At 41.6% G+C, this 15,133-nt stretch overlaps 1 protein-coding gene across 3 annotated transcripts in view; it reads left to right on the top strand.

The window, feature by feature from the left end:
- Positions 1-15,133, top strand: part of LOC119728749 — a 44,505-nt gene that overhangs the window by 21,595 nt on the left and 7,777 nt on the right. For 2 of the 3 annotated variants that reach the window (XM_038201119.1, XM_038201121.1), the window contains exons 4-10: positions 3,023-3,189; positions 6,297-6,440; positions 8,013-8,057; positions 9,095-9,185; positions 12,438-12,629; positions 13,138-13,322; positions 14,118-14,285. In XM_038201119.1, the coding sequence (XP_038057047.1) occupies positions 3,023-3,189; positions 6,297-6,440; positions 8,013-8,057; positions 9,095-9,185; positions 12,438-12,629; positions 13,138-13,322; positions 14,118-14,285 (992 nt within the window). Of the gene's footprint in view, positions 1-3,022; positions 3,190-6,296; positions 6,441-8,012; positions 8,058-9,094; positions 9,186-12,437; positions 12,630-13,137; positions 13,323-14,117; positions 14,286-14,667; positions 14,983-15,133 lie in introns of all 3 variants that reach the window. The other variant, XR_005271138.1, reaches the window with a different exon arrangement.

The raw sequence follows: 15,133 nt of genomic DNA, 5'->3' as shown, positions 1-15,133 counted from the left end.
GAATTAACTCGCGGAAAACACCACCGGTCATTCCGGAACTGAGAGAATTCGAAGACAATTTGGTGAGTCTGATTCAAAACATCGAATTTGAGAAGACCACTAGCCAGTTCCAACGCAAATTAAACGAAGACATAAATACGATTAGGAACGATGATAAGCTTACCGTCAAGGCTGATAAGACTACAAATTATTACAAGATGGAAAAAGAGGACTATGTAAATCTTGTCAGGGCGAATGTCACCAAAACATACAAGAAAACCGAGCAAAAGGAAGTAGCGGAAATCAATCGCGAAGCGAAAAGAATTGCTAAAAGTCTTGGACTGGGCGACCGCATAGATAAATTGGCAGAGAGGGAAGTCTTCGTTACTTTGAAGGACCACAAGGACAACTTCGATAACAAACCATCATGTCGACTAATCAGCCCAACCAAATCAGAGATAGGACATATAAGTAAAGTGATCCTCGACAGAATCGTCGGTAAAGTCATAAGCGCGACGGGATTCAACCTGTGGAAAAGCACGGACGCCGTACTGGACTGGTATAAGAAAATCCCAAACAAGCAAGAATCGGGCTTCATAAATTTCGACATTGTGGAGTTCTACCCCTCGATAACGGAAAAGCTTCTCCTGAAGGCCCTAGGGTTCGCGGAAAACTACGAGAGCATTAGCAGCAAGGAGAAAGATATCATCATCCACGCGAAACAGACAGTGGTATTCAACGACCAGGTACCTTGGAAAAAGCGTAATGCAGACAGCAAATTCGATGTCACGATGGGCAGTTTCGACGGCGCGGAGTCATGCGAGCTGGTCGTAGCATATCTGCTGTCGATCCTGAAACCAAAGTACGGAAATAGAGTGGGACTATACAGGGACGACGGTCTGGCAGTATTCAAAGAGACCCCCAAGAAAATAGAAATCATCAAGAAGGAAATATGCCAAGTATTCCGGGAAAATGACTTAAAGGTAACGATCGAAGCCAACAAGGCAACAGTAAACTTCCTTGACATCACATTAGACCTGCGAACGGGAGGGTACAAGCCATACATGAAACCAGGTAATGTACCTCTCTATGTACATGTCCAGTCAAACCATCCACCCGCCGTCATCAAACAAATACCAGAGGGAATCAACAAGCGACTCTCCAGCATCTCGTCGAGCAAGGAGGCATTCGAGAAAGCTGCCCCGGCCTACCAGGAGGCTCTGCAAAAAAGCGGGCACAAGTATCGGTTGACATACACACCGGGCAATAACACCAGGAAAAGGACTAGAAAAAGGGAGGTGACATGGTACAACCCGCCATACAACAAGAACGTACGTACCAACATTGGAAAGAAATTCCTTCAGATAATAGACAAATGCTTTCCCAAGGAACATAAGCTTCACAAAGTGCTCAACCGGAACACAGTAAAGTTATCGTACAGCTGCATGCCGAACATGAAGGCAACGATCCAGTCAATCAACAAACGGAAGGTAAAACAAGAGGACGACGCCGGTGGTAGAACATGTAGTTGCCCCCGCAATGCCGAATGCCCGCTGAGCGGGGAGTGCCTCAGCAAGAACATAGTGTACCAGGCCACCGTCACGAGCGAAGGCAGGAAGGAGGCATACGTCGGGCTGACGTCCACAACCTTCAAGGCGAGACTGGCGAACCACAAGCAGTCATTCAGATCCGAGAGCAAGAGGGCGCAAACAGAGCTAAGTAAACATATATGGGACTTAAAGGACGAAGGGAAAGACTATGAAATCAAATGGGACATTGTTCTGAAAGCACTGCCATACTCTAACGTAAACAAGAGATGCAATTTGTGTATAGCAGAGAAGTACATAATCATATGTAGGCCAGATCTAGGTACACTGAATAAGAGAAGCGAAATCGTCTCCAAGTGCAGGCATCGAGACAGATGTGTTCTTACTTCAGTGACGTAAACGCGTACTAACTTCAATGACGTAACGCGCGTAACGCGTGCGCGCGCTTGATTCGAAATAAGGTAAGATGCTACTTGTATTCTATTTTTCGTCATTCTGCTGATGAGTGCCTTATGGTACGAAACAGTCTGTTCAGAAGAGAGATATGCCAAAGTTTGTTTAACTCGTATTCTGATTTATTGCATGATATATATATATATATATATATATATATATCAAAATTATAATTTAAATCATGTGCACAAATTTCTTTAAACAAGTCCAAAGATTGGGCACATTTTCTAATCTTAATGTTTTAAGTCACTAGAAACGAAATGTAATGACAACAACATTAAAACGAATGACAAAAAACGAATTAGCTTTTTCAATACGGGCGATTCACAATAGTGCGCCTCCAAGAGTTTGCATCGCGTTGGCCTATCACAATGCGCGAAATCAGTCGACCTTTTCCAAACGCACATTGGGTCGACAGATTTTGCGCATTGTGATTGGCCAACGCGTTGCAAACTCTTTGAGGCGCACTATTGTGAATCGCCCGTGTTCAACGCTGAGCGCTACTTTCTAAATTCTTAAAGAGTGAACTTGAGCTTCGACTGAAGTGGCTCATTTTCAGACTTTTTCAATAGAAAATGAGAGTGATTTTTCATTCTAAAACCTCTGGTCCCTAATTTTACTCTTTGTACACAAGATGAATTTATTTCAACTTTAGGACGAATCGGTTTGCTAAACATTTGAGTTATACTGAACCTTAAATGAAATCCTGTGCTCGCTTTTTGAAATTCAAATTGAGAATTGACCTATATGAACTTAGCGATGTTCGGGCACAAAATTAAAATAAAGTAATATGGAATTCGCGTGATACAAGCGCTAAAATAACAGGGAAAACCTATATTATCTATTATTTCTCTTTGTTTGTTATAGCATTTTATTTGTTTGATCATTATGGAAATAAATCTTCACTGACATAAGAAAAAAATACATTAAAAGCCCAGACACAGATATTCTGTGTAAGGATATACATGCTTTGAAGCTTAAATCTCATGGTATCTGTGTTTTGCTACTTTCATTCGCAAATATATACTTTTGTTATCGAATAGAATCTTTAGTTGGCACGAGGTTATTGTGTACGATCCCTCCGAGTTCCTTGTGGTGGATACCAGGGAGAATCAGAGACCACTAGATTATCCAATGAACATTGAAACCAGGTGGACCGACTGGGGTCCGTGCACTCAATGCGATGAGCCGGGAACCCGCGAACGCATAGGTATACACACCGAACTTACTTTAAAATTTGGACCTCTTAATATAGGTTTCCCCGGCTATTTTAAACCATTTATCATTCGAATTAACCGTTACTAATATTTTAAATCGTCCATCAACATCAATTTAGGAAACTTCCAATGTTTAATTTCTTCTTTTTGTCAGACAATTTCAAATTAAGTTCAAGCAAATTTGAATAATGAGCACACGTTTTCGTCCCGGAGTATTCGATTTCGTCTCGTCTACACAAAACCTTGTTATTCATTTATCAAATTCGTTTAATTGAATCATATAAGACGAATTCGAGTAAATGCTGCCATTCGGTAACAGCATAGACGAATTTGATCCGTGATGACGAATATTCTCGACCCGGTGACTAAAGAGGGTGACCAAACTATGAAATTGAATGGTAAGTGACAAATTTGGATTTGTTTAAAGCGTGTGGAACATTTCTCGTACGAAATTGAATGTTAGAGTTGGTGAATTTGGATGAAAAACGTTTCAAAAAAGCCGGGGAGAGCCATAATAATTACGGACACACAAGTGAGCATCAGCCTGCGATTGGGCACCTCCTATTGTCTCTCTTTTGTTTATTGTTAGGACGACCTCCCATATGTTTTGTACACATCGCCAAATTGGGGACCTTCGGGAGATTGACCTATCGCAGTAGAAATATAATCGCAAAGTAAAATCTGGACTTTTCCATTTCACGAGGCAAAACCGAGTGAACTGGAAAAGTTCAGATTTTACTGAGCGATATTATTCCTCCCATTTTACCTTAAAAGCCACTCAATATTTGTTTTATATAATTGACATATAGATCCTTGTCATTTGACATATTTGAACTTTTTTTCAATACAAAACTGGAGGAAAATGTATTTCTCTCTTCCAAACCACCCCTTCACGAAAATGTTTTTACCAAACGCTGTAGCGCTGGCGCTTTGGAACAATACGCGTTACGCGCAACGCTGAACGCGCACACCAGCATGCATTTGCACACAAATAACGCGTCTTGATCCTAACTGTTGAATAGTATACAAATATTGAATGCTTCGAGTGGTGTAGTAAAACTAGCCTCCCGAGGTGATCCTTGGACATTCTATTTTCCCGAGGCGAAGCCGAGGGAAAATAGAATGCTCCATAGATCACCGAGGGAGACTAGTTTTACTTCACCACGAGATAAAGCATTCAATATTTGTTTTATAACACTTCGCCCACAGATTCTGCTTGGTTTTAAGATTTTAAATTATTTAAATCTGAACACAGTTGAAATAAACTTCAATTTAAATACAAAATATGTGTAAATGTATTTCTCTCTTCCAAACTACCCCTTCACGAAATGTTTGAACCCAACTCTGTGGCGCGCTCTCTTTGGAACAAAACGCGCTACGCACAACGCGCAACGCGCACACCAGCATGCATTTGCACACAAATACCGCGCCGTGGAAATAGTACTTCGGTTGCTAATTGTATGGTACTTTGGTTGCTATGGGCATAGTACTTTTAATTACTAGTTCGGTTCGCAAGTTTGCAATATAATACAGTTACTACAGCTGTAAATACAGTTGTTTGTGTACAACTTTCCTTTGTACAGGAGACATCTTTACACGGTCCATAAATTTTCTCCAGTACGGCATCATTGAGCTCTGGAAATTAACATGTACGCGAACTGTGCAACCATGCATCTATCCTGGGCGAAGTTCGCGTGTGCGTACTGCACCCGTGCGACAGTTCCTCTATTGCTCTGTAAAGCGCATGCGTAGTAGACTGTCGCACGGGTAAACCATGCGACAGTCTACTACGCATGCGTATTTACCCTGTGCGTGAATGCTCCCGCGGCGTGAATGGGAGCAATAACGAATGTCACGTGATGTAAGTTCCACCAATCAAATGACTAGGATCTGTATGTCAGTTATATAATGTCCTCTATTGTTCAAGGTCCCCTCTTGAATGAAGAAACAAACTCAGAGGCGTAGCCAGCGGGGATAAGGGGTATTGTGTACACTGTTGTACAATAAAGTGTGCATGATCGCCATTGGGTACCAGCCCCCCCCCCCCCCCCCCCCCCCCCACACACACACACACACACACCCACACACCTGTGTGTAAATGCCGGCAATCGTGGACGCCCCATTGTCCCTAATCCTCTTTCCTTTGTTGGTACTCTTTAGAGACATCTCTCATTGATTTTGTACACGATTTGAGATCGTGGACGTTCGGTCAATCGTGGACGTATTGTGTGCGCCCACATTCTTTTGTCCCACGTCCACGATTGCCGGTGTTTACATACTCACACGCACTTTTTGATTTTACGGAGGCCAAGTGTCCACTCAATAGATACACAAACACAGACAATCGTATTTTACTATGCTCATGAGGACCTCCCCTTTCCTTCTTTTGCTCCCTTTGGTTTGTACTCCCATGGCTCCCATAATGTCTGTACACGAAATATTCCCGAGGATTAGTACCCTGCAGGTCCTCGGGTAGCGTCGGGCCCGTTGTTATCGCACACACCCCATCGTCCCAAGTCCTCAGTCGTATTGGATAACCTGTACACACATGAACCGGTTTTCAGATTCTTTTGTGGACTTGCCCACATCCACACAAGGTTCTCCCTCTCTGGAACACAGCTTTGGGGGCATTTTTGGGGTAAGGATTATCCGTCGCAATATGAAGAGAAACACTCAAGGGAATCATTAAAAAAAAATTGTGTTGAAAGAGTTTTCACAGTGTGAGTAAAATGAAAGGTTTTTTTCACATGTTTTGTTAACACCACGAAAACAAAGGAGTGTCCACACTAGGTATATAACGTAAACATGTGTGAACATCTTTTGCTCGCAAGTCCACACAATAAATGTAATGCCTGTACGCACTTTTTAATTTTACGAAGGCCAAGGAGAAAAAAAACTGTCTGAATTTCAGCACTGATTTGCTGATTAAAAAAAACCATCATAATCTGACGGGCCTGAACCCCCCTCCCCGAAAGAAATCCTTGATCCGCCCCTGTATAAATTAGAGTATAAAGTTCGTGGTTAGCAGTCAAATCGACTTAAACCGAACTGGCTCTCAACTTCGAACCCTTCCTTTTGTTCTCTCTTGTTTTCTCGACAGGGTTTTGTTACCTAGGGGAAAGCCCTCTCACGGAATATCACAACGGAATGCCATGCGATTATCTTTTTGACTGGGTGGGGGATTTAACAGGAGACACTCGTCACCAGAGGATGATCGAGCACTGCAGTGTCACATGCAGAGAAGGTTACATTTAAAAGACGGATATCGATCTTGAAACAGACTGTTTTTGACGCCGGTGTCGAAGACAGCGGACCGTACGAAAATTGGGGGGCGGGTCCTATAATGCATTCTCCAAGGAAAGAACATACTTTCTTTCAAGTCGAAAAAATAATTACTATGACGAAATCCTAGCATCTCCGAAATCAAAATGAGCATGACATGTTTTCTTCTGGTCAATTTTGACTGATAGGCGTTAAGCCCCCTCCTTCTACGGACATCCCCTATCTGGATCGTCACTTTCTGAAACCCAGGATTTCAACGTTTTTTCTAGGCATTCCTGATATTTTAAAACGTTTTTCATTCGAATACGGGCGATTCCCAATAGTGCGCCTCCAAGAGTTTGCAACGCGTTGGCCAATCACAATGCGCGAAATCAGTCGACCTTTTCCAAACGCGCATTGGGTCGACAAATTTTGCGCATTGTGATTGGCCAACGCGTTGCAAACTCTTGGAGGCGCACTATTGGGAATCGCCCGTATTCACCGTTTCTAATATTCAAATTTGTCCATCAACATCGATTTAGTGCTATTTCCCATGTTTAAATTCGTCTTTTGTCAGACGATTTCAAATTCAGTCCAAGTAATTATATTTCGTCTCGTCTACGCCAAACCTTGTTATTAATTAATCAAAATTCGTCTAATTGATTTCTATAAGACAAATTCGATCTCCGAATGCTGCGATTCGGCAACAGCTTAGAGGAATTAGATCTGCCACTGTTATTTCGGTTGTGTACTATATGAACATAGCAATAATGTCGGGTGCCCGGCAGAAGGGCATATAAGCGTTCTGACGCAAAAATCATTTTCAAGAAAATTGCATTGAAAGGTCCCATTGTTCCCCCGCGCGCATTTTGTATCCAGTGCTCTCCCACACGCAATATAATCGTACGAATGTGAAATTTGTCACACGTATGAATCATAAGTTTTGGAACAACTGTACACGTTAATTTCTGACGAAAATATTTAAATCTCATTAAAATGGAGGCAGTTTTCTGCATATGCCCTTTTGCTGGGAACATTTTGGTCATTACGCGGATTGCATAAGGGCATATACACATATGCCCTTCTGCCGGGCACACGAAATTAAGTTGTGTAAAAAAAAAATGAACAACTTTTGTAATATTTTACACAAGTTGTGTAAACAAGTCAACATAACAGGTTGCTAGGTTCATTTAGTACCCAACCGTTTGATTTTTCACACAACCGAGATAACAGTGTGTAAAGACGAACATTATCGACCCAGTGATTATATAAAATTAGTTTTTTTTAAAGCGTGTGAGGTGTTTTTATGGACGAAATTGAATGAAAACTCTTTTAAAATAGCCGGGAATGCCTATATACCAGCAAAGAGAATTGCCGATAAGGCAGACCCAAGGAATTTTTGACTGGCAGCAGATATCACGTATGGGTACTAGACTAGTAAAACTGGACGACAGACCCTCGTTATGAACGTGCTAGAGGCCATCATACAGAAATCAAATATACCTTTTTGACACTAATGCTAACATTTCTCTGTATGATCTCGTTTCTCCCTCAGCCGACAGGCTAAGGCGACACAAGAAAGTGCAGCCTTATTTTCATCGTGAGTATGCTTCTGGTTCTTAACAGCAAGAAAGAAATGTTTGCAGGGGAAATCGTTAGAAAGCGGCCCCTCTCCATTTTCTCCTTTGCCAGATTTGAAATTTGTTGATATTCCTTGTACCTTAAAGCTACAGTCCACCATTTGCAGCTTTCCAAAACGTAACTTATGTAATTATTGTTGAAAACATCCTTGGTTGTAAATTGGTAAAGGAATAACGTCCCTGTGAAAACAATTCTTACTGGCAAGGTTTCGTTTTGAAGAAATCAACAATAGAAGGCCTTTCCAACGGTGTTGGAAATTCCGTTAAGTAGTTGTGTTTTTTTTATTCGGCGAAGCGCGCGCAAGCGTTGGCACGACACACGCAAGCGCACGGTTGCTATAATTCGTCAGATCGGTGCGCGACATCGCGTAGCTGCAATCGGCTCAGTGAGAACGTGTCTCGGACGCTGAATTCAGGCCCAATTCAAAACATGATTCAGCAACCTTTGATTTGAAATCGAATCGATATCATAGAATGCTGATTTTCTCGGAATGTACAGCTGGGCTGGGCTGGGCTGCAACCCCATCAGGTTAGTTGTTCGGCACCCTTCTTTAGATTGTGAGCACGTTTGTTGCTTCAAACGAACAAAATGCACAAATTACAAATGATGGACTGTACCTTTAATTTTTCTCAAAGGACACGTCTTGTACAGATGGTGTTGGAAAGAGACCACAAACGTAGTCTAACTTACGTTAGACTAATTGTGATGACCATCACAATGACCATCACAAGTCCATCACAAGTCGAACTTGCGCACAAGAGGATATCCGCATCCCAAAGAATCATACAAACATTCACATGGCCGTGCAAAACTGAATGACAGAGCTCTCCATTTTCTCCACAAATTCCGTTGCGGGGAAGTAGATGTTTATATGTATCGCTTAGTCACTCACCGGAAATCTGTTTAATTAAATATATTGATAAAGTTGACATAAAATTGCAGTAGGTCTTTCAATTTTTATTTTTTTTTGGAAATCTATAATTATTTTCTCTACAGCTTTCAAGTGCATGTTGGAAATAGAATTCCATCACATAAAGATGCTCGTCGTGTACGAAGGAGACACTCTAAGGATGAAATGTCACTACTGGTAAATATAACAACCCTTAAATACCGTTTCACTTTTGGATTATAGGACATGCCTTTTCTCTGCGGTTTAATTTCTGACCGACCCTATTTTTAGTCTATGTAATACTAGGAATTTCATGATACGCGTGAACAGATTTGCTGATTAGGCCAAAAAAAAAAAATATTCGGTCTCTGGTCAGACCAAAGTTCCGGAATTGACGCGGGGACGCGGCTTTTTTTTGTTCTTCAAGCTTGGATTGTACAGACAAGGTGGGCTACTAATTTGCTATTTGGTGTCCTCATGTACATTGGTGTCCTCCTTGCCTTGGTGCTCTCGATCATTTGCCTTAGTGCAATTTCTCATTCCTTGGTGCTCTTTGGCAAAAAAAAATTGAGGAGGTGCGGCAATAGAGGGCGCTGTTGGAGCTACCGCGGAACATTTTTGAAAAGAAAAAAAGATTCCCTACTCTTTTGCTATTTGGTGTCCTCATGTACATTGGTGTCCTCCTTGCCTTGGTGCTCTCGATCATTTGCCTTAGTGCAATTTCTCATTCCTTGGTGCTCTTTGGTAAAAAAAAAAATTTGAGGAGGTGCGGCAATAGAGGGCGCTGTTGGAGCTACCGCGGAACATTTTGGAAAAAAAAAAGATTGACGCGCATGATTAAAATCGACGCACGCGCTGACTAGAGACCGACTTATTATTTTTTTTTGGCCTTATATAGGCAAGACCCCGCCTCTTGACCTCCAAGATTTTGACAAATCAGTGAGCGCTTTCTATATCAGGTCTTCGTTCTTTCAACCGTTGCGCCTCATAGACAATGGATTAAAGGAAAATGTGTCACGCGCTCTGTATCATGTTACAATGTATCGCACCCGGCTGTTGTTGTATCACAACACACTGCATTCGAATTGACCAATCATACCATTAGTCCTGATTTGGAATGAAACGCCGTCACGACTTAATGGGTGATACTCAGACTACCCTATTTGGGGCTCTCGTCTAAAACCCCATTAAAGTCGGTGTCATTTGAAAAGCTACTGAAAATGAGTACTAAATTTTTACGTGAAGTACGGCGTATAGCAACCAGTGGAATCCCATTAGCAGTGTGGCATTCGAGTCCCCGCAAGTCCATCACAAGTCCATCACTATATACTTGGCCAAGTATGGGTTGCGCTTGGTCTGTATCTGAATATAAATGTGCGCATAGCGCATACGGACTGTACTCGCCGTACCATTGATCTCCATATACACATATGGAGATCAATGCGCCGTACCATAACACGGACTTATGCGTCCACTTCAGACCGACTTGATAAAAACGTACATGTACATGTTATTTTTGTGTGATGCAGCAATTTGCTAACTTTTGCACCACATGTATGCACATGCTATTTACATGCAAACATACATGTACGTATAACACACGTGTTGAACAATGTACATGCAGTGTGCGCGCATTGTTATACGGCATGAATTGGAATGCGCGCTTCTGGAAAGATGTAAATTAAGTGATTTTTTTGATTTTTTTGTTTTACTTATTTTTTTAAGATACCGACTTTGAGCAATTCCGACTTAAGTCAAGTTTAGTCAATCACAAGTTCATTACAAGTCAATCACTAGTTAATCACAAGTCAATCGCAAGTCAATCGCAAGCCAATAACAAGTCCATCGCAAGTCCATCACAAGTTTATCACAAGTCTATCCGAAATCGATCCAAAGTCCATCACAAGTCCATCACAAGTCCATCACAAGTCAATCACAAGTCAATCACTAGTCAATCACAAGTCAATCGCAAGTCAATCGCAAGCCAATCACAAGTCAATCACAAGTCAATCACAAGCCAATCACAAGTCCATCACAAGTCCATCACAAGTCCATCACAAGTCCATCACAAGTCCATCACAAGTCAATCACTAGTCAATCACAAGTCAATCGCAAGTCAATCGCAAGTCAATATCAAGCCAATCACAAGTCAATCACAAGCCAATCACAAGTCCATCACAAGTCAATCACAAGTCCATCACAAGTTAATCACAAGTCCTTCGGTTTCAAGTCAAGTCTCTTGGTATTCAATAAACTATTGCAAACATAATTCCTTTGTCAATGTTCATCCAGCTATTTGTGTTCATCCAGATACTTCTGACAGGCTTTTGGGAAAGACTTGTGATTTTCTCGAATAAAACACTGCTCATGAGATGATCATGTTAGGTGTTATACCTTTAATTGTATGTCATGGCTGCGGCTTCACCCAAAAACATTAGTGATCTCCTTGGTGCATCTGTAATAGTCGACTACCTCTTGCCAAATAGATTTATTATTTTATTCAGCAATATATCAACTCGTGATAAACTCACTGAAAGAAACCAAAAAAGAGACAAAATATGCACTTTGCACCGTTTTAATTTAGCCACCTACACCAACTGCAAATGTTGTCCTCATAATATTTTTTTGAGACTGACGACCCTATACTTTATAGGCCAAAGAAATTGAGAACCACACGCCTATAGAAATAAAAAGGGACGTCTTTGTGTCAGCTGATGGGTCCGTTTGACTGCAAAACTAAGTTGAGACCAAGGGTGTTAGGGTCAGGTTGATTTGGATACTAGTTAACTGAGATTTTAATTGTAGACATCGGACCGGAAATGTGTAGTTTGGGTGGGTATGTGATGCCCAGCATTAGTGGTATAATTCATGCCGTATTAAGTCCTCTGCCACTGTACACTGCTAATTTATCCATAATAAAGGTTTCGTTGCAACTTAAAGAGGTTGTGGAATGCTCGAAGACATTTCCGTCATTTTTCGGGTATATGTAGCCTAAGATGTGATGAAATAAAAACGACTATTGTTTCTGTCATGAAATGAGTACAAAAGGTACTTTTGAGAGCTGTTTTTCAAGTCCTGTCATGCCTGTTTCGACCCGAACGTGCAATTTGTGTAAAAGTCGTCGTTGCGTGCAGCAAACAAAACACAGTAAATCGTGACGTAATAAACAGGACTCCCGATGCAGAGTAGCATACACGAGTCCTGTTTATTACGTCACGATTTACTGTGTTTTGTTTGCTGCCCGCAACGACGACTTTTACACAATTGCACGTTCGGGTCGAAACTGGACCTGAAAAACAGCTCTCAAAAGTACCTTTTGTACTCATTTCATGACAGAAACAATAGTCGTTTTTATTTCACCACACCTTAGGCTACATATACCCGAAAAATGACGAAAATGTCTTCGAGCATTCCACAACCTCTTTAATGGTTGGCTACGGTTTGTTACAGTGCTGAGTTGTATGGCGGTGTCAAGTGGTATCGGGTCGATCCCCATGACCCTAGAAGCTTTAGAATGATGCATTTCGACTGGCACGACAACGACGACGAAAACAAGTTTGTCTTGAACTATGACATGTCCATGGAGATCCGTCAAGCCGAAATGAGCGATGATGACAGATATGGATGTGCTGGGAAAAATGGGTGAGTGTTTAACAATAAAACAAACATTCAAAATCTAAGCACGTACTAGCTGTGTCATATAAGTTTGACCTTCTATGAAATCTGGCACTTGAAGACAACTGACTATGAGTTGTAATTGTTCTCTGAACTCAGACATTTAAAATACACTTGAAGATTTTTTTTTCAGTCTGTAATTTGCAACACACAGACGCTTAGCCTTCGATCATTGCCTTCAACGATCTTTCAAAACTTCCCTGGACTTGAAGCGTCTACAACTTCAGCACAGTTGTATATTATTTTATAGTATATATTCGACGTGGCAATATTCACTTTTTGTCTCGCTTGAAAACGGACCATGTTTCACAAGTCTTCCACCCTACGGTCACAATGTGTAAACAAAATGGCGGATTGACCAGCAAATAAATAAGATTTTAAATAAATTGAAGATTTTTGACAGATTTTTAGACCAATTAAGGTCACGTTGCTTTTTTAAATAACCCATCATTTAATTGTTCATTTAAACAAATAGAACTCACGCCGAATATACTGTTGTGGTCAAGAAGCGCCCCACTGAGATGCACGTGGTGGACATGACGAAGAACCAGAAGCCGTACAGCCAATTAAGGGACAACACCTACTTGCTGTATACGATGTGGATGGAGTGGGGACCGTGCAGTAGTCCGTGCGGCAAACCAGGCACTCACATTCGTCTCGGTAAAAAAACGCGCACGCGATACCCTGTTCTATATCTATGCAATTGACCTATCGCGGTAGATAAAATCGTGGTAGAATCGCGTCAACGTAGCTTGCTACATATTGTCCAATTACATGATATACGAATGGAAACGCGCAAAATATAAGACAAACAAAACTTAATGTACATACACAAACTCCATAGGATTGTCTAAGAGGCGTGGCTAACTCGCAAACGGCGATAGGTCAATTACATGTACACCGAACGCTCACAATCTGAGACAGATGTATTTGAACTATATATATTTATATAATATTGGATGGCTTTGAGGTGGATACATGTACAAGAATACATTGCAGGAGCTATAACAATATTGCACGAGTCGAGGACGAGTGCAAAATTGTCCATTGGTTGTCTTCAAGGTCGTAGTGTCCCTTTAATGCCGGGAATATTTTTAAATATAAAATATAAAAATGCCTACTTAATTTACTCTCTTATTCGCATGAGCGTCGCTGCCATCACCAGGTTTTTTTTTCATGGGGGGCAAAGAAAATTTTGCTAAAAATTCCTAGAGCTTTTCAACTTATTCTCAATTTATTATTTTTCCATGCGTGGGCAGAGGAACATTCGGCCTAACACCCCTCCCCCTCCTTCAATCAAATAAACAGCAATATGGATTCGCACCTCTCCCCCCCCCCCCCCCCTCCCCCGCCTCACGACGCACATGCCTGGCCGGTACCTTAAAGATAGTGTCGGCACCCTGACAAAAGAATCTTTCTTATTCTCACGTTTTCTCGAAACATTTCGTTTTGTAGGTCACTGCTATTCCATTGCGCCCCAGGTCACGGGCAGGTTGGGCAAGGTGTTCCCCACCGGTATACCTTGCCATTATAAGACGCCCGAGAATTTCGACTGGAGCATCATCAAGTCGCCCCTGCTAGACGAGAAAATGATCGACACCTGCAACGAATCGTGCATTAATAGTACGTCAAAGATCGTATATTCTTTGGTACAAGCAAATTATAAGGCTTTCACGTTAGTGCACAACCGAGGGTCAAAGGCTGGAATATACAGATACAGCATGGTTTGAGGGGAGTTTTGTCGGTTTGAGGGGAAGCGTGGGCAGTCGAGCTGACCTACACCGAGGGAACAGTAATTCCATTTTTATTCCAGAAATAAACCATGCTGTATTTGTTTTACTTCACCTCATAAATATTTAGTAGCCTCAATGCCTTTTAAAGTATCACTGCCTTGTCGATAACGGCCTTTTTTCGTAAATATGTTGTATCTTTATTCCGTGCAAGATTTTCAAGTTCTTCATCAGTCAATGAAACAGTCTGGTGTCAACACTTGTTTTTACTGCAGTAGTTACAAGGACTACAACAACAGACTGGTTCCATAAAGATTACACGCCACAGACTATACATGTCTACGAGGCGGGTTCCATAGGGAATTTTCTGTGCTACCAGAAACCAATACCGCACGGCAGCGAGCTGGATACTCAGGCTCACCGGGATGACGTCACTTGGGCGTATATCATTTTTACTTCCCGGACGCGCAGCGGAATCGGCCATCGACGTGCTCTTATTTGATCAGGATATTTATGAGGTGCAAAACCAGCTACAGGCTATTTCTGCCCTGTGATTTATGGAAGGTCGACATCTGTTGGTAGTCCATTTGGTAGGGACAGAGAGACAGCCCTGTTTTGTATTTGAGTTTTTCTCACAATCCGATATAATTATGATTATTTGCTGATGTACGTACGCCCTGAACTTGAACACTGACTTCGCCATTGTCGATACTAACTGACGGAAAACCGTATTGCGAATCT

This window comes from Patiria miniata, unplaced genomic scaffold (genome assembly GCF_015706575.1).
Source record: "Patiria miniata isolate m_02_andy unplaced genomic scaffold, ASM1570657v1 HiC_scaffold_20, whole genome shotgun sequence".
Taxonomy (NCBI): Eukaryota; Metazoa; Echinodermata; class Asteroidea; order Valvatida; family Asterinidae; genus Patiria; species Patiria miniata.
Note: the sequence above shows the minus strand (reverse complement) of the source record. Positions and strands in the feature narration are given on the sequence as shown.